Here is a 21,380-nt window from a genome sequence, read left to right on the forward strand (position 1 = left end):
TTGGTCTAGTTTTATTGTGATGGACAACATTGAGCCTGGTGGTGCTTGCTGGCTGTTGCCAGCAGTACTTGGTGGACCATATCTGTACAGCAATTACACTGGGGTCAGCCACATATAAGAGAACACCTGAACCCCAATCCTATTTATCCACCCACAATGTATATTTAGATTTCTAGTAGAATCCTTTGAATTTATCCTCTCCTCTCCTAAGGAGAATTTAGTTATAAAAGATATCTAAAGATATCAAGGCTGAGCTAGAAAAATTGACAAACCCTTGTTATTTCGAGTAATCTAATATTTCTTTTTATTAGAAATGAACTGGGGGCTGGAGTGATAGCACCGTGGGTAGGGTGTTTGCCTTGCACATGACCAACCTGGGTTTGATTCCCAGCACCCAGCATCTCATATGGTCCCCTGAGCACCTCCGGGAGTAATTTCTGAGTGCAAGAGTTAGGAGTAACCCCTGTGAATCACCAAGTGTGACCCAAAAAGAAAAAAAAAGGAAAGAAATGAACTGGGTTATCCCTTAAGCTACTTATAACTTTTTTTTTTTTTTTTGGAAAGAGCATTTTTCTCTTTCAGGAACTGTTCTTTGCGTCTCCCCCAATCCTCTTGGGCATTCTAGCTGCCTCCTGGACTTAGAACCCTGCGAGTCTGGGGGTGTGAAACCAGGATCTGTGTCTTCTGGGTTGACCCTCGGGAACTGCAGGATGCTGGAACTGAGACCCAAGGGAATGATCTACACCAAGGACAGATTAAAACAGAGACACTGAGGACCTTGAAGGTATTCCAGGAATATAGAAATCCAGGAACTTAATCCACTACTATGACCTCACATTTCCCAGACTCTTTTCAATTCCTTGACCTATGGCATACTTATCCAATAACTCCCCTCCAGGAAATTCTCTGGATACATTTTTGTACTTTATTAAAAGCCCTAACAAATACAAGCAAGGTTTTTGATGGCAAAGGTCTTTGTAGAGAATAACACATTTTCTTGCATAAGCTATTTGGATAGCCACAGTTGAGGGTATATGAATATATGTATCACAGGAGACTGAATTTTTAACAGAAAAACACTATACAATGCTATAATTTAATCAGGTTTTTTTTATTTGGAATGGTTAATTTTAATCATCACAAAAATTAGGTAATACAACTATTTCCAGAATTGAATTAGAGAATCATGGTATTCATGTATATACATACAGTACATTAGTGTTTTTCTCTGTGTTTATGAAAATGCATAGAAATCTAAAAAAATAGACTGGGAAATCGATGTTCTTCATAGATTTTTGCAGGTGATTTAATCTGATTCATCACTGCTGAAGTATGAGCTGTCACAATATTCTGCCGTATAAAGAAATTTATGAATGATTGGATTCATCTTCGGTATCCAGTGCCGGGGAACCAGATATGTTGAAAGGTTAAATAAATCTACAAATACCTTGTACCTGTCACTGGAAAAAACATACATACACAAATGTTTTACATTTATTGACATGACATATTAAAAAACTCCATCAATTTTATTACTCAGATAAATATTTTGCTACAAATAATCAGCATTCAGTATCTGTGACATATCATGCATATCAACATGTATATATATATTAAGTACTATTAGTTTTAAGATAGAGTCATTTTAATTCCATATTCAAACATGTTGGATCTTATAGCAGTTAGGGTACATGTCTTTCACGTAGGTGACCCTGTTCCATCCTTGGCACCACTCATTTGTTGCCCTGATCATTACTGGGGCAACCCTGTATATGGTCCAGAAGATTCCCCCCAAACACTGTTAGGGTTGTCCAGTCATTCTCCTGCATTACAAGACCCAGAGTAGCATCACATTCAAACCCTGGCATTGATTCAGCAGCCTTGTTAGCCAAGTTCAAAGAGGAATATCCCCCAGTACCCTCCGCATTGTAAGAAAGGAACATACTTCTCAATTGCAAGATGGCTCTCTACTAACTGCCATGAATGAATTTTAAAAAAAGTGTCATTTTAGAGTCAGAACAAAAGTTCCTAAGAGTGCTTCTTTAAAAATAGCTCTTATACATTAGTGAGAGCTATTTAACAGTTACAGTTTTAGAGATCACTTACTCTGGAACCAAATATGAAATTTTGGGTTCATATTTTGTCTGTTAATTGCCTCTGGTGGGAACTTGGGCAATTGTTTAAACCTTATGACTTGCCTTTGTGGAAACTTACCAGAAAAAACGACACACCCACCACCCACTCCTGCGTTTGCTCACTTTGTAATAACAATCCTTTTCTTACTTACAGAATTTATTCCAGAGAAAGAGATAATGTGTAACGGTTGTGAAAATTCAAATCAATAGGTTTTAAATCAGCAGATCTGGAGATTATTCCCAGTGAAAGTGAAATGTATCAAAATGATGAAAAATTGAAGCTATGCAATTTATAACTTAGGCAATCAGTATACTAACAAAGGAAAATAAATATGAATATCTACTTCATTTATGAGATGACTTTCCTTTCCCAAGAAATCTATAAATGTCTCCATTTTCTGAATTATCTTTTTATTTATTCATCTATAATGCTATTGACACTAAACAGGAAAAGAAATGTCCTAAAAATCATGCTAGTATGTTTTAAGTGCTCAGTACATTCTAATGATCTTTCTGGTAAACAGTGTAAATGGGCAAACAAGATGAAGGGGGATTTCATGCTATGAAAAAAGTCCTATCGGGAAATGAAAAAGTTTTGTAATCACATCATTCATCTTGCCAAGAGGGTATTACTAGAATTAATGAAAACATTAGAGCCTCAACTTGGACTAGAATGTGTTGAAGATATTTCCATGTGGTCTAACACCTTCATGTCCTCACCAATGGCTAAAGCGACCGGCGTTTCTCCTCATCACAGGATTCAAATCAAGCGTTTCCAAAACTAGGGATTTGCATTTGACTGTTTATTTACTTGGGGGCCACATCCAGTGATGTTCAGGCCTGACTCCTGCCTCTATGCTGAGGGATCTCTCCTGGCAGTCGTGGGGGGACCATATGCGGAAAGGGAGCTCAAACTGGGGTCAGGACATGCAAGGCAAGGTCCTCATACTTGGTGCCTGTGCAGTCCTGGGCTGGACTTCTTTTCTGGAGGTGCTCAAAGCACCATGCTGTGTCAGGAATCAGACCTGAGGCAAATCATACGCTCCAGCTCCGGAGCCATCTCCCTGCCTCAGGCAATAGAAAGACTTTCACCTTCATCACCAATGTGCTGTCAGCCGTTCAGAGGGGAACAGATAAAAATGATTTTGAACACAGAGGGAAAGACAAAGAATCCATTGCTTTGACTGAGAGACACAGAGGGTTTCTTGGAGCTCACCTCACTGTGGAGCGCAGGTACTGATAGCCCGAGGACCCGCCGGTGCCGGATTTGCTGCCCAGCATCCTGTGCACCATGCACACATGGTTATCTGGACAAACACACAAATGAACCCCGTGGAGACTTTTCTGCCATTAGTTGCACAAAGTCCTAGATGCAAGGGATTGGTAATGATGATTGCTTCTGAGAAAACGCTCCCAGCTTATCACTTACGCCCCACGAAAGGTTTATGTGGGGGAGCCAGCTGGGACCCGGAGGTTGCCTGGCACTCTGCTTGGCGCTGGCTTCCTGCGCTTAACTTCATCCTTCATTGCTCTCAGCCCTGGAAACAGTTGGGAAGAGCAAGGCCACCTGAAAACTCCTCCCGTAAACCCAGGCCACTATTACCATTTGGGGTCCTTTCTTCCTGCACTAGAAACAGTTGCAATTGGATTTTGTAACTGTGTAGCCAATGTGAATTTTTCTTTCATTTTTGTCTTCTGATTATCAAAGATATCTTGTAGCCTACTTCTCCCTCTGGGAGAAACTGGCAAGCTTCTGAGAGTTTCCGCCCACATGGGACAGCCTTGCAAGCTTCCCATGGTGTATTCATATGCTACAGCCAGTAACAAGCTGGATCTCATTCCCCTGACCCTGAAGAGCCTCCAATGCGACATTGCTGAGAGGGCTGAGTTGGGAGAGACTTCTAAGATCTCAGGGAAAGGACAAATGGAGAGGTTACTGAGCCCGCTTGAGAAATCGACAATTAATGGGATTTCATGATTCGTGATTATCAAAGAAGGCACTTTACAGGCTTCTCTCGGAGTCCTAAGCGCTGTACCTGCTGTCAGCGCCTTTGCCAAACTGGTTTTGAGAAATGCGACTCGCCCATAAGCTGGGACGGAAGGAAAGAGAGGGGATGAGAGCAGGTTGAAGGGAGGAGGGTGAATGAAGAAAGTGGGGTCTGGGGGGAGGCGGGGACTCACATCTCCATTTGGTCATGAGCGAATCTATGTCCATAAGAGACGTCAGCAACTGGAAGGGGACCTGGAACCGAGGCTCTTCCCTAAGGACAAAGCAGGAATTGATTCAAGCAAAGTGTTAGGAAGAACATGAGTTTGAGAACCTGCTGATCCTGGAAACTTTCTTTCTCCAGACCTATGGCCTTGAGGAATTCTCCACCAGCCTTAGTTTCTTCATCTCAAAAATTGGAATGTTACTGGGCTGGAGCCATAGCACAGCGGGTAGGGCGTTTGCCTTGCACGCGGCAGACCCAGGTTCAAATCCAGCATCCCATATGGTCCCCTGAGCACCGCCAGGGGTAATTCCTGAGTGCAGAGTCAGGAGTAACCCCTGTGCATCGCCAGGTGTGACCCAAAAAGAAAAAAAAATTGGAATGTTACAGTGTGCAACATTAGAAAAGTTTAGAAAATGTTGTGTAATTGTAACGGCAAGAGTTGCTTCTAATATCAATTCTAATTAAAAGACAGACATAAGATAAGGAGATAGATTTTAAAGTGTGTGTGTGTGTGTGTGTGTGTGTGTGTGTGTGCATGCGCACGCAGGCTCGCTCGCTTTCCATGCAGGACATTCAGGTTCAGTCCTTGGTTCTGCATGCCAGCCTCTCACCCTTCACCCCGAGCATTGCTACAGTGACCAATGAGACACTGGACATGAATTCCAAACAAAAAGCAACACAAAGGTACACACTACAAAACGTTTCCCAGTTTAGGGAAATGTGTAGGCAAAGACTTCCACTGTCACTATCACTGTAACACTGTCATCCCGTTGTTTGTCGATTTACTCAAGTGGGCACCAGTAATGTCTCTATTCCTCCCAGCCCTGAGATTTTAGCAGCCTCTCCTTATTTGTCTTTCCCAACGATTGGAAGCTCTTTCAGGGTCAGGGAAATGAGACCTATCCTTAAAGACTTGATATTATAGATACAATGATATTATACAATGATACAATGGTACAATGATACTATAGACAATTATATTATTGCTATTTACAAATATTATACTGATACACAATATTTATATGCATTCTCATTATTAAATTCTTTCTGATTTGTTTTTACCTGTAAAAATATATCATCAAGGCCCCTTGAAGAGCTCTGTAGGATAATCGTCTCTCACCTGAGAGATATAAAGTAGGCAATTTAAGACAATCTTATTTTAATTTGTCATCAAGTAATTATATCTCAAATAATTGTTAAATATATTTAGAAAGTAATGTGAATGTTGGCTGAAAACATTTTGTCCCTTAGCATGAATTGTAAAACTGTCACATAAGACACAAAAGTTATATTGAATTTTATAATAAGTATATAATGTGCAATATATATTAAATGTACCCTAATATAGTTTAAAATATATTTATTATAACATATGTGTATATTCTTTAATGTCTCAATATTTTTGATTGACATATTAGGACTACCTTATCAGAAAATACTTAACTTGCAGGATTCATAATGTATGTAGTAATAATAAAACTTTTCACAAGATTTTTTAATGTTTCAATTTTCTTTAATTTACTTAAAATTACTAAAATTACTGAAGGTGACTTGGCTGTAAGGAACACAATAATTATAATTAATTGTAATTGGGTGTTCTAATGAGAGGGTTTGCTCTGCATGAGAACAAAATTGCTCTGTTCTCTATTGAGGTTTTACAAAAAATGGGACTAACAACTTTCATGCTTAAAAATTCAATGCTAATTTTTTCATTTTCCTTTTTCTATTTGTCCTTCCTTCTTCCCTTCTTCCCTCCCTCCCTCCTTCCTTCCTTCCTTCCTTCCTTCCTTCCTTCCTTTCTTCCTTCCTTCCTTCATTCCTTCCTTCCTTTCTTCCTCTTTCCTCCTTCCTTCCTTCTTTCCTTCCTTCCTTCCTTCCTTCCTTCCTTCCTTCCTTCCTTCCTTCCTTCCTTCCTTCCTTCCTTCCTTCCTTCCTTCCTTCCTCCCATCTTTCCTTCCTTTTTCCTTTCTTTATTTGTCTGTGTTCTGAACTTACTCTGGTTCTGTGTTCAGAAGACCATGTGTGGTATTAGGGTACAAACACAGATGAGCCACATGCAACACAGGCACATTACCCACTGTACTCTCTCCAAACTCCAGTTTTATTTGCTACTAAGCCTTGTACTGATATTACACTACTGAATTTTACATCATCATATGTTAAAAAAATTTAAAGTTACTATATAAATTTACTAATAAAAATGAACACAATAATTCTAAAATAAAAGAGTTCAATACAGATATTGATTATATTAACCCAATACTCTGGGAAATTAATTGCTATAAATTAATTTCTATAAATCAGTTCATATAAATACTTTGTATTAAGTATGCCAAATGCCTGTCTAAATTTGTACTTTTTCCTGGTCTTTTAAGAAATTTTCTTCATTTTCGATGCTACCCTATGCTTCATTATAGTATTATCTCTTATTTCTACATTTCTGTAGTATTTAATATTCCTTGATTATCTTCAAATCTGTCCCCAATGGATTCCAAATTACTTGAAAATTTGTGTTCAATATATCTTGGTATCCCTCATGTTTTAAAGATTATAAAACATTTGTAAGGTTGTAAGATAAAGGGTATTGAATACTGTTACAAAAGGTTATTGTTGCAAACATTAACAGTGTTTTTATGAGAAGAATATAAATTTCCATTTTACTTCTCCCAAGTGTGTTTTAATAGTTTGATATCACAATCATTCAATACAGGAAAAGAATTCTTAGAACAAAAGTGCTAACCTTTACTCAGAAGGTGTTCATGTCGTTTCTCATCAAATAAGGACAGTAATACCTCTTTATGTTTCTGAAATTCAGCCATTTGCTCCTCTTTTTCCTCTGATTCCTCATTAGCCTTAATAGAAAAACTCAATTAATATTCCTGAGAGAGGATAATTTTTATTTTTAAAAATATTGCTTGTGAAAAAAAAGATGCGTAGGAACAATTTAAAAAGTTGAAGTTGGCATATTTATTATATCATTTAAAGATATAATTTAAAGATTATGGCTCATGAATTCTTTCTCACATCTCTGGTTCAATTCTTTTATTTAAGTTTGATTTGTCAAACATAAATATTCTCTTCATATATATTATGAGAAATAGGTTGAGATGGGCAAAACTGGAGATATATATATATATATATATACATATATATAGGGGATTAAAATGAACTAATTTTAGACAGCAATTATTTAACAAGAAAGTAAAATAATTCCACTTAGGAAAAAATAAGAATTTCTCATCAATCTATCACTGTCATCCCTTTGCTCATTGATTTGCTCGAGTGGGCACCAGTAACATCTCCATTGTGAGACTTGTTCTTACTGTTTTTGGCATATCAAATATGCCACGGGTAGCTTTCCAGGCTCTGCCGTGCGGGTGGGATACTCTCAGTAGCTTGCTGGCCTCTCCGATAGGGATGGAGGAATCGAACCCAGCTGGCTGCGTGCAAAACAAATGCCCTACCTGCTGTGCTATCACTCCAGCCCCAAGAATTACTCATACAGGAAATTATCAGCATAATTAAAACTCAAGGTTTAATATTATGATTTGTGAAAATAACATTATATATACATATATAGTTGGTATATATGTGTATGTATATATATATGTGTGTATATATATATATATATATATATATTTGGTACACCTGATAATGTTAAGGAATTACTCCTGACTCTGCACCTAAGAATTACTTCTGGAGGTGCTCGGTGACCTTATTGAATGTCAGGGATTAAACCTGGGTCAACTACAATCCTACCCACTGTTGTTATTTCTATCCATCCTAAGATTTTATGTTTTCATCTTTATATTTCTGTTTAGTTGATATATATTGATTCACTTTAGAAAATTCTGATTTTTATGACTATGCCCCTTCTTACTACTCAGCCAATTCAACTGGAGCAAAAATTAATCACCTAAAAATAAAGAACCAACATTATTGAAAGAACTCTTTCAAAAAACAGAGGGGAGTCAGAAAGATCATAAAAGGTTGAAGGTATATTTACAAAATACCCATCTAATAAGGGATTAATATCCAGGATATACAAGACACTAGTAGAATTGTATAGAAAAAAACCTCCAACTCTATCAAAAAATGGGGAGAATAAATGAACAGAAATTTCCTCAAAAAAAAATACAAATGGCCAAAAGGCACATAAAAAAAATGTTCCACATTACTAGTTATCAGGGAGATACAAGTCAAAACAACAATGAGATATCATCTCACACCACAGAGACTGGCACACATTCAAAAGAACAAAAACGACCAGTGCTGGCCTGGATGTGGGGAAAAAGGGATGCTCTTTCACTGTTGGTGGAAATGCCAACGGGTCCAGCCTTCCTGGAAAACAATATGGACAGTCCTTCAAAAACTAGAAACTGAGCTTCCATATGACCCTCAATACCACTTCTGGAAATATATCCTGAGGATACATAAAAGCACAGTCGAAATGACATCTGTATCTATATGTTCATTACAGCACTGTTCACAATAGCCAAAATCTGGAAACAACCCAAGTGCCCTAGAACAGATGACTGGTTAAAGTGTTGGTACACCTACACAATGGAATACTATGCAGCTGTTAGGAGAGATAAAGTCATGACATTTGCTTATAAATGGATAGACATGGAGAGTATTATGCTAAGTGAAATGAGTCAGAAAGAGAGGGAGAGACATAGAAGGACTGCACTCATTTGTAGAGTATAGAATAACATCACATGAGGCTGACACCCAAGGCCAGTAGATATAAGGGCCAGGAGGATTGTTCCATAGCTGAAAGCCTACTTCACGAGCCAAGGAGAGAAGGCAGATGGAATAGAGAAGGGATCACTAAGAAAATGATGGCTGGAGGAATCAGTTGGGATGGGAGATGTGTGCCGAAAGTAGATAACGGACCAAACATGATGACCTCTCAATGCAGGCCATAAGTAGAAAAGTAGAGAGAGAGTATGGGGAATATTGTCTTCCGTGGAGGCAGGGGGAGGTTGGGAGAGTGGGGGTATACCTGGGATATTGGTGGTGGGGAATGTGCACTGGTGCAGGGATGGGTGTTTGATCACTGTGTGATTGTATCCCAAACATGAAAGCTTGTAGCCATTTCACAGTGATTCAATAAAATTAAAAAAATAAAATAATAAAATAAAGTAAAATGGTGAAAGAGCTGAATTTGCTCACTGCTGACCCCAGTTTGACCCATACCACTGCCTGTGGTTCAGCAATTTGAAAGTAAAAGGGAATAAATATACTTAGTTGAATGATCGTTTGAAAGACAAGGTTCTTTCCTAGAATTTATCATAAAATAAAATTCTCAATAGAAAAGCAAGTGGCTATTAATGTCACTTAACAATCACACATAGCATTGTCTATGATGAACTTAATTTGAAAGAATTGTTTCACACATACTAATTATACATAAATTATTTTACAAAATTATCTTACACACAAATCTGGCATGTAATATTTTCTAAGCAGATATATTTGTGAACGTGTGAATTTAAGAAAAAGTGAAGAAGTAAAAAGTCACTAAAATAAAACTACCACTAGTTCTATTTCAGAAAACTTGTATTTACTTAACATATCATAAATACCTGAATCCTTGTGAATTCTTCTTCCAGACCTTTGACAATGTTCTTTTCCAATTTTCCCCAGAAGTTAAATCCATGTGGCTCTAAACCGGGTGTTCTTTCCAGCCAAGCCTTAAAGAAATGTGATTTTTAAGTGAATACATTATACACTTTAAAATATGTAAAGTACACTATAATTTGACAGCATTTTTTTGTAATTTTTAGGAAACAAGCATTTCTGTGTGTTTGTTTTTCTCTTTAACTTAATTTTTCCATTATGGGATAGGATTTATTTTCTTAATCTTTAAGATAAGCATTTAATGTTTGTGCCTCATAAAAAGTTTTATCATGAAAATTTCAATCTGTTCTATAAGTCGGTCAACATCTATGCATGCTTTAATGAAATCTTATTTGTTCTCAAAATGCTTTGTTTTGGGAACTGAAGAAATTAATGACACATAAAAGCTAGAGCATTGTCTATGTTGCAACTTTGAAACCAACTAACTACTCAATTTTTTAAATATTCCAAAAGACTTTTCAATCTACACATGAAAAAGTGCTCTACATCACTAATCATTAGGGAGATGCAGATCAAAACAACCATGAGATACCATCTCACACCACAGAGACTGGCACACATCCAAAAGAACAAAAGCAACCGCTGTTGGAGAGGATGTGGGGAGAAATGGAACCATCTACACTGCTGATGGGAATGTTGACTGGTTCAGCCCTTCTGGAAAACAATATGGATGCTTCTCAGAAAATTACAAATTGAGCTCCCATTTGACCCAGCAATACCGCTACTGGGAATATACCCCAGAGAAGCAAAAAAGTATAGTTGAAATGACATCTGCACTTATATGTTCATCACAGCACTGTTTACAATAGCCAGAATCTGAAAAAAACCCAAGTGCTGGAGAACAGATGACTGGTTAAAGAAACCCTGGTACATCTATACAGTGGAATACTATGCAGCTGTTAAAAATTGAAGTCATGAACTTTGCATATAAGTGGATCAACATGGAAAGTATCATGCTAAGTGAAATGAGTCAGAAAGAGATAGACATAGAAAGATTGCACTCATCTGTGGAATATAAAATAACAGAATAGGAGACTAATATCCAAGAATAGTAGAAATAAGTACCAGTAGGTTGGCTCCATGGCTTGGAAGCTGGTCTCACAGGCTGGGGGAAAAGGCAGCTCAGATAGAGAAAGGAACACCAGGTAAAATGTGGTTGGAGATCCCACCCGGGAGGGGAGATGTGTGCTGAAAGTAGACTAGAGACTGAACACAATGGCCACTTAATACCCCTATTGCAAACCACAACACCCAATTGGAGAGAGAGAGAGATCAAAAGGGAGTATCCTGCCACAGAGGCAGGCTGGGGTGGGGGAGAGGTGGGGTTGGGGGTGGATACTGGGTTTATTGGTGATGGAGAACGGGCACTGGTGGAGGGATGTGTTTGTGAACATTGTATGAGGGAAAAACAATTTCTAACATGTGTGATTCTGTATCTGTACCCTCATGGTGATTCACTAATTAAAGAATAAAAAAAAATATCAAAGATCCCCCAGAAAAAGACTTTTAAATCTAAAATTAAAACCAAACCCATGCAACTCTGTGGTTTCTTATATAATCTATATTTAATATTGAAATTAGTTTTGTGATTCTTTCCCTATCTTTATGAATTGTCATCTAGCATGATACATAATATTTTAAACAAATTCATATTTTGAGCACCCTGTTAGGAAACAGAGCATAGTTTGCTATAAAACAAAATTTACTCTGCTCCGCTGCAAAGGAACAGTCTTTATGAAGGAAATAAAAATCATAAAACCTTATTTAATAATTTACTTATGAAAAAATATGGTGATAATTCTTCAAGGCTATTTCTAGACCTACAGAGAATTAAGCTTTGAAGAAAACAGTCTGGGAAATTTAATCTTTGTAATTTGGTTTAATGGAAGAAATACATAATTTGTATAATTTTTCATTCTAAATTTTTTAAAAATGAGTCTCATTAAATAGCTCATTGAATTGAACTTAAAACATCAGCTAACTAGATACTGCCTTAGTTGGCGTATTAAAAAAGATTGTTCTAATGATAAGATTATGATGTTATTCAGTATTATTCAGTACGAAACTTATTACTAAAGTTCCCAATTGAATTTCTACCATTTTGATTATTTTAATTAGCTGAATTTAGGAATTTTATATTTTTATGAATTCTTTCCATTCTTATTTCCAACCACTGCCATTCAAATTTCATGAGTTTTTAAATTCTGATCTAGCACAATTGACAGGAATAGATTTTAGAAATAACATTTGAGCAGGTACCTCCACTAGTTGCAGAAGTGTTTTCTCCTGCTCAGACTTGAGTAGCAGCTCATTGTCTTCTCCTCTGAAGTTATCTCGATAGTGTCTTCTATTGTACGGCACTCTCAGGCTCTGGAGCACACCTATCTTGTTTTCCAAGAGTCGGAATTGCAGACTCTGGAAGCCTGATGCTGGAGCTAAGTAATCTCTTAAAGAATAAACAGGTGATTGGGAGAGAAGAGAAAGGACAAGTTAGCAGCGTAGGCTCTGTGAATTCATGGAATTCTTTTCTCCTGGGGTGAATATTTATCCATTTTAATCTTCTAATCATCAAAACACAGACACACAACAGTCTTGAGTTGGACCTCTGATTTGTTTGTACTGGAACAAAGAAATGAACTTCTGAAATAATTGGCCCCATTGATCAGTTAACTTCAAGTTGGATATGTATTGCTTGTAAAATGCTTTTGATATATATGCCTGTTTGTTTGGTGTATACATATGCATGTGTATACATGTGTGTAGATATACATATATTTGTACACATAATTCATGTAAGTACTGTCAATATGCATACATATATGTGTATATATGTACAAATATATACATATATAGAGAGATAGTGGTGTATGTATGTGTATGAAATTTTTCTGAAATAAAGACAGGTAAAAATTGAGCAATATTTCATAGTTAAGAATACTAAACAGGCGCTGGAGTGATAACACAGTGGGTAGAGTGTTTGCCTTGCATGCACCCATGTTCGATATCCAGCATCCCATATGGTCACCCGAGCACCTCCAGAAGTAATTCCTGAGTGCATGATCCAGGAGTAATGCCTGTGCATTGCTGGGTGTGACCCAAAAAAGCAAAAAATAAAGAAAGAGAGAAAAGAATGCTAAACACTTCTGTATAAGCTACTTAAATTTAAATTACATTCTCAGATATTTTCATTAATCTCACTATTATTATAAGCACCACTAAGATACTATAAGTAAAAAATTGAATATTGCCTAGCACAAAACAGACACTCAAAAATATTATTATTACACAACCAGGCATATCTATCTATCCCAGTAAATTTTCTTCATCTCTCAGATAAAAATTTCAAGTTTCTAAATCCACCAGAAAGAAATCTTGTTATCTTTTCTTTGTGAACCATGTTGAGATAGGCCATATTAAATCATTAAATGTATCTAAAGTTCTTATATTTTGCCTTTGGTTTGAGGTTTTGGGGGTTTGTTCCCAGCTTTGTGCTAGGGGGGTCCCTCTCAGGGGTGCACAGAGGACTATGTGGTGCCAGGGATTGAACTGAATGCAAGGAATGTGCCTTAACCTCTGTACCCTCTTGCTAGCCCCTGAATGCACTCAGTGAACTCTACTAAAGCTTTCTCAGGGACTCAAGAGACAGTGCAGTGCAGGGGCTTGCCGCACACTCTGCTAACTTCAGTTATGCCCTTGGCATCACACGTGATCCCCAGGACTACCAGGAGTGAACCTGAGGATCAGCAGATCAGCAGGTATTATCCAAGACACAAAAAAAACTTCTTCTCAAATTTTAATTTGTAAAACCCACTATATATATATACAAATATATATACACATATATATGTGTATGTATGTACACATACATATGTACATCAACTCATGTTCATATATACACAGACACATATATTAACAGTGTTTATATATGCATACACATACAGTATAGTTTTGGTTTTAACTTTCTGGAAATATAAAGCTACAATATACTGTTGAATTTATAGCCAAATACTGATGCTTTTGTTAGCTTGTGTTATTTATTACTCTTTTTCATTTTTAAGTTTTATGTTTGTATAAACTTAACCTCATGTATTGAACCAGCCATTTTTTTCTATCTGGAAAATTGTTTAAAATCCTTTATAAATTAAAAACAGGCACATGAAGATGAATTGAAAGTCCCTGAATTGTATTGTATGAATGCCAAAGTGGATGACTAAATGCTTTTTGATCACTTCCCAGATGCTCAAGTACTTGTGTGACAAAGTATGAGTAGGACAGACCATTAGAATCCTAGGGTATACTCATGTTCTCCTATAGCCCACTGGAATAAGAAGGTAAATTTCACTGCATTTTGATAGAGCCTTAGAGACACACCTGAAGTCATTGAAATCCAAGGGTGTCATCGTCTCTAGCACGGCGAACTGCTGTTCTAGGAGTTTGAGGATGACAGAGACTCGGTGCATCCGAGCAACAACCTTAAGCATATTCCTTTCATCTTTGACCTGATGGTTACAAATAAAACACAGAATAAAAACATTTCGGTTTCTAGGAGATACAAAATAGACTATAGCAACAATATGTTCTGTAGCGTCAATTTTATTTTTTTAATTTTTATTTAAACTTTTATTATGCTTCAGGTAATATGGTAACAGTAGTATTACAGTATATAGTATTGGCACAAAAAGTCACTGCATTCCACCATCACTAACCTGACCCTGATCCTCCACCACCATCCTCATGTCACCCTTAGGAATGTGAGCATTAAACTGCACTTTCAGTGTATGTTGCATGTTTAGACAACCTTGGTGCTTTTTTCACTTCTTTGACAACACCTAGGATATATCCCAGATTGTCACACAAGCAAGGCACCCCAACCAGCCCTCCCTGGCCCTGAACATGCGACTATGAATTGCATGCCCGAAACAACTGCAGAATCAGAATCATCTTGTTTTCTTTTCCTTCAAGACATAAAATAGCATGTAACCAAATGTGGAGTGTGTTTTGAACACGGTACCTTGGATTGCAAAACAAATGTTTCAGTTTTCTTTCAAGAAATAAAGGCCGAGGTGGCAAGGGGATTTGTGGGTGCAGATTAAAGATCAGTAGAAAAATCTTTTCTTTACTGAGAGTGGAAGTTGTTGAAAATGGAAATGGCAATGAAGTGACTTATAGAGAAGGACTGTGTGCGTGTGATTCTATGACCGGATTTGATTCCCAGACTCTCTTGGTTCAGTCTCTCAGAAGCAGAAGACCCTCCGCTGTGAGGGTATTTGGAAAGAGTGTAGAAGCAATAAGTTGTATGCAAGGTAGAAAGGTGCAGGTCAAACTTTTTAAAATCACCCAAACTCTGCACATTTTGCTTCTGTTTTTGAACTTCCTTGTCTGTTATTCCTTATCCCCTTCCCTGTCTTCTCTTTCCTGCTTCAACTCTTTTCCTCCTTTTTATTTCTCCTCCCATTTGACTTTCTTCGTTATTGTTCTCTCTTCCCACAATCAAATTCATTACAATACAGACCTGTTACCTGCTAACCTAATTGTCTACATTAGCTATCCCAGTAATCTAGTGTCAATTATAACAACTTTTAATGGGCAAAACAAAACCGGTGAACAAAGTGCTTGAAACTGAGATTTAAATGCAAACTAAAGCAGTGGGTAGTTTCCTGTCAATAATACACTAGAAAATAGAACTAAAATGTCTTCTCAGAAAAAGTAGATTTTTTCCCCATTAAGAAATACTTCCATTTCTTGGTGGTGGAATATGTACACTGGTGAAGGGATGGGTGTTCGAGCATTATATAACTGAGACTTAAACTTTAAAACTTTGTAACTTTCCACATGGTGATTCAATAAAAGAAAAAAAATACTTCCATCTGTTGGTATGTATCTCTATTATTAATGGTATTTTCTACACATTCCCCATATCTGAAACCAATATACTGATAGAATAACTCACATGACCATTCTGAAAGATCTCTCGAACAGAATCTAATTCCCAGAGTATTTGCTTAAACCAGAGTTCATATGCTGCAAGAAGAAAACTATTATCAGTTAGAATATAATGAGAATCTTATGTTAATAATTATAACTAAGACATATTTAACACATTGAGAGAGAAGTATATGTGTAATCATAATCAATACCATTAATGCTCTATTTTATGCTATGAACCACAATTCTCAACCAAGTGAGTGCCAAATGGTCCTCCATGGGGCCCTTGTATATTTCAAGGGGGTCCAAGGTAAAAAACTGCATACATGAGGGGTCATAGCATGGAACTGAGGGCCAGCTGGTAGGACAGGTAGGCCAAAAGAAGGAAACAAAGTCAGAGCTGGCCACAGTGTGTTGAAGATTGAGAAACAGTGCTGTGAGCAAAATTAGTAATAAAGGTACATTAGCCTCCTTTACTGAACGTTTTAATAAATTGGGTAAGTTATCTGCATGCTTAATATTCACTATTACATCGACTTCACAGCAAATAAAGTATATTAGGCTACAACACATCACCTATTTCTAACTTCATATAGAAGCTGAAAGTATGTGTGAAATCAGAAGTGAAAGTCAGCTTCATCTATAAATAGAGAAAAGTATACACACTAACATAGCCAATGTGGCAAGGTTTTGGTTTCCAGGATTTTAACCTGTTATAAGGAGTCCAAAATGGTGAATAATCAAAAATTTTGTAAAATTAATTTTTCTTTATTACATAGCAGTTTCTACAGTAATAAGTACTGTACATCTGGTAAAAGAAAAACACTTGATGAAAGTTTTATAAAGAAATGAACTAAATACACAATGTTTTCATGATATTAGCATAGAAAATTGATCATCTTACAGCTCTCCAGTGCATTCTCTTTGGTGCTATTGAATGGCTAATCAGAGGACTCAAATGATATCTTAAGTTATAGCTTAAAGTTATAAAGCTATATAACTTTAAGTTGCATCTAAGGGATTTTTTTAAGGTCTGTCTTTTGTACTTAGAAGAAGGCAAATCAAATATGCATTAGTTTTTATATTTATTCTTTTAAACCTTGTGTGGCTAATCTCTTGATGTATGAACTGTATCTGGAACGACAGAATGGAAGAGGTGTTCCTCTATAGTATGAGCAACTACTGTTTGTAGTGTACTTATGAAGTGCTGAATATTGGGCTCAGTGCCAGAGACACATTTTCTTACTTCATAAGAAGGCCCTCAATGGAAGAACCCAACAATATCTCTATATAGTGGATAATAGTACAGATGATACTATAAGCAAGTTTCTAAATTTCAGTTTGTTCTGTCCTGTCATGATTCCCCTCCTATTGATTGCTTGTGGAAGCCATAAGCAAGAAGATAAAAACAGGAGAAGTAATTTAACACATTAAGCATATTTCTTTTCATCCTTATTTTTTTTACTCAAAGAACTCTATTATTTTAGACTATTAGGGAAGAAAGCAACTATTGGATGATAAGCTGGTTAAGAATTAGATGGAAAAGATATACAGATGTCTAACAGTGGAACTCTATTATTAGTCATTGGTCCTTAGAAGACAATTGTATAGTTCCAGCATTCCTAGAGAAAACCGTAATATTTTGGAGTCACCATGCACTTTATGAAATGGATCCACGAATTCCGCACATAGTCTGAGTTCAAAGATTTTTTAAACCCCTAAAGTTATGGACTTTTTTCTATTATGATTGGAAATTTGGAAAAAGAAAAATTTACATTTAAGACAACATTTACATTTCATGTTTTATCACTTTTGTATAGGATTATATATGTTGTCATAATAAGTGTGGGTGATTTTTTCCTTGATAATATTTTCTTAAAATTCCAAGTTGAAAAATAGTAGCAGCTTACAAATTACTTGTGAATTCCAAGAGAAAGAAAAGCCCATGAATTTAGGACAAAGTTAAAGCCCTGCTTGATCCAATTAGAAGTAAAGTTAAAACTGTGAAGATGGTAAAAAAAATCCCAGAAGCAAGTCCTATGAGAATTATCTCACAGAAAAAAATTCTCAAGGATTTGTAACAAAGTTGATTTCTTGATCCTTTACTATATCCTGTAGTTCAAAGGATTGTAGCTTTACTCATTATTGATGGGAAATGTCTATAGAATTGGTTATTATACAATCTTTCAGGCCACTTACCTTGATGAGTTATAATAAAAAGATGTTCATCGTGAATTTTTTTTCCTTTAAGTTCACTTTGAAGTTCCTGTGCATTCAAAACTTTTTCCAACTTTAAAGAAAGGAACAGAAAGATTTTGTAGAAACTTACAGTTATGAGAGGGATAACTTATTAAAACTAGTACATAGGGTATGATGTTCTTGACAATTGCCAAGCAAACATCTTGAATGTTTTAACACAAAATAAGAAGAAATAATATATATGTGAGATGATGCTGCTATTAAGTCATGTTATGACAGCATTTATTTCACAATATAAGTATAAAGTCAGAGTTGCATTCCTCAATATTGCATATTAAAATTTTTCCATAAATATTTTTCCATAATATATATAATTATAATTAAAAAAATGGATTTTGAACATAGGGGGTTGGAGGGTATATGCCCTTTGGTGCTGGTGAGATGAGATTATAGCATGCACCATGATCAGACCTGACAACACCGTTATAAATACATAACTTCAACTGTAATAATTTAAAAATGAATTTATTATTACAATCTTAAGTACCTATTTTTAGATATGTTGCCTAGCTTGTCAACTATAATCAAACCAACCAAACCAAACCCAATTCAAACTTCCCATAGTTAAACAAAGCACAGCTTCTTCTTTAGTGGCTCAATTTCATATTAGTTATAGTTAACTTCAAAACCCACTAGAGAATTCATGAAAATTAAGTTTACTTAGACTTTCCCACTCAGTAATCCCGATCACCTTTGCCAAAATTAGACTCTTTATTTTTAAAGAGAAAACCAGAAATTCTGGCTTCTAGGTCACTGTTTGACTCTAGAATTTTATGCACAAAATAAAATAGATTTGTCTGCCAATACACAGCTTTAAAAAAATCAGTATTCTGACATATTCATAGTCTCCTTTAAACTTATGAAATTTAACATAGTGTCTCAACATCTATCAAAAGAAATCAAAGAAAACCTGATTTTAAATTGCAAGACTTAGTTTCTAATAACTTTAATTTGTGGAACACAGTGCTGAAAAAAGTCCTTCAGGCTTTCAAATCCTCAGGGATCATTCTATTTTCTTTAAGTAATGAATCTTGTCATAAATGGTAGGTTAAATTTATGGTTTTTACTCTTTAGAGAAAAAATTAAATTGGATAGGATTCTATCATAACAAATGCTAGCATATATATTGAGAATTCAGACCCTTTACATCTCTTGAAATGATGACAAAGATTGATAACTATTTTTATTTGGTTACAGATCTCCTGGTCTCTCTCCCCTCCCCATCCCCGACAAGAACCTATTATAAGAAAGAAGATTTTAACATTTTTTATCAGCTCATTCTTAGAAATCCATTGATAAAGTCGCCAAGCACTATAATCATTTTACTTCCTAAACAATCTATAAGATAAACAGACTGAAATTTTTTTCAAAACAATTTCTAAATATTTTAGCACAGTGGGTAAGATGCTTGCCTTGCACATGGTCAACCCAGTTCCATTCCATGACAGGACTAAGTCCTGAGCACCTCAGGGTATGACAACAAAACCAATAAATACATTTTTTAAAAGTGCTATATAGGCTAACACCCAGGTAGATATGTATATTTTATCAATAACGTTTCTATTAAGTAATGATTGGAAGAAAACATGTGCCAAATATTTGTACTTTATAAAAAATAGGGGAAAAGCTGCATTCATTTATTTGCATTGGCCTGGGCTGACTCATTGGTAAGGTTTTATATGTATACATATTGTGCAATGCTTGCCAGTTATCTATATTTCATCTTAGCCTTTCTTAGCCTCTTCTGCCACATCCTGGTTTCTCTCTAATTACTTTCTCTGTCAGAATGGTGAATTTCCACATATGCCTTTCAATTAGCTGTTATAAAATTTGTGAGAGGCAAAGCACACATTTCTATCAACTAGTTAATCTTTAGTTCTAGCAAACTATTTGGTGAAAGGGAAAAAAAATACCCTTTCGGGTATCTTTTGAGTAACCTGTCTCTTAGCAAGCTTCAACAACTAACAATTAAAGGTAAATCCTGAAAGGACTTTGCCACTTACATGGAGGTAGTTGCCATAGATAAGCCCTCCTTTGCTGGCTTTGTTCACACCGGCTTGTGAATTGTCTCCTTCACTGCCTTCTACCGATAATTTCTGAGACACATATCTGCAGGTTCAATGAAAAAAGAGGGGAAAAAATTTGAGAAAACACAATTACCTAAAATTACCTACTAATTTTTAAAGTACATTTATTTTTTTAAGCAACGGAATATAAGGGACCACAAGACTGAAATTCAGAAATTAAAGTATTTCCGCATAGCATTTTTAAGAACTAAGCTGTAGTGAGAATAGAGATAAATACTCACCCCAAATTATTTCCAAAAAATGGACACCCACTCATGGTGGAAAAGCACTCTTAGACAAGCAGAAGATTCCACTCCAGAAGATGATAACATTGGCCTTTCCAGATGCCCTGCAGTTGCCTTTTATGCCTCTGGTTTCCCCTGCACGAGCCAATCAGCCCTTGCACACGCTTTACCAGACTCCCGTTTCAATTGGTACAGAGAAACTCTGTAAACTTTGGAATGCATTTATGCCGGGGGGCAATTTGTTTGCTACAAAAAGTGGATATTCTGCCAAACTGAATCAATGACTTGCCAAGTTCTGTTTTGATATTCAAAGTAGCAAACATTAGAGGCCACTTTGGTGTCTTTTTTTTTTTTCTAAAATCATACTGAACTATTCTGGTCTTTGGACAGGTTTCACATCGAGTTCAGATGTAAAACATCATTTTATTTCAAATAAATATTTATTGTTACAGATTTGTGATTTCCTACAGCTCCCTTGCCAAAAGACTGAACTTGAATGTGTCTGGAGAAAAAACTGACTGGTCTCCCAGAGTCTGGGGCCACACTTAAATCTGATTTCCGTTTCATCATCCCAGTTCTGCTAACCATAATCTCCTTTAATAATTAGCTGCAGGTGAGCTACGAACACCTCACATGGGGCTTCAGTGGACATTGACTGTTTCCATGTGGCATGCCAAATGCATAGCACTGCAAAATTGCCCCTCTTGGTTAATATGTAGACATTTTTTAAAAAAATCCAATTATGATTCCACAAGTCCAAACAAATGCCAGTGCTAACAATTCTTTATACAAAATATATTTCTTGGTCTAAATTCTAAATAGTAGTGGAACTGAGGACCAGAGAGCAAGATAGAAGTTATGTTTTTCTGTACATAAATGAGTGGATTTATGAAG

The 21,380-nt window shown here is 36.2% G+C and overlaps 1 protein-coding gene across 1 annotated transcript; it reads right to left on the minus strand.

Annotated features, from left to right (window-relative positions):
• Positions 1-1,119: 1,119 nt before the first annotated feature.
• On the minus strand, positions 1,120-20,584 carry TDO2 (tryptophan 2,3-dioxygenase). The gene is made up of 12 exons (XM_004606159.2): positions 20,484-20,584; positions 20,179-20,284; positions 18,116-18,206; positions 15,942-16,012; positions 14,363-14,490; positions 12,251-12,437; positions 9,937-10,044; positions 7,089-7,200; positions 5,411-5,468; positions 4,317-4,396; positions 3,352-3,442; positions 1,120-1,460 (listed from the first exon to the last, which is right to left on the minus strand). Exons 1-12 carry the CDS (start codon positions 20,516-20,518, stop codon positions 1,307-1,309), a joined length of 1,221 nt encoding a protein of 406 aa, XP_004606216.1. The 5' UTR covers positions 20,519-20,584; the 3' UTR covers positions 1,120-1,306.
• Between the last annotated feature and the right edge of the window lie 796 nt (positions 20,585-21,380).

This window comes from Sorex araneus, chromosome 7 (assembly GCF_027595985.1).
Source record: "Sorex araneus isolate mSorAra2 chromosome 7, mSorAra2.pri, whole genome shotgun sequence".
Lineage (NCBI taxonomy): Eukaryota > Metazoa > Chordata > Mammalia > Eulipotyphla > Soricidae > Sorex > Sorex araneus.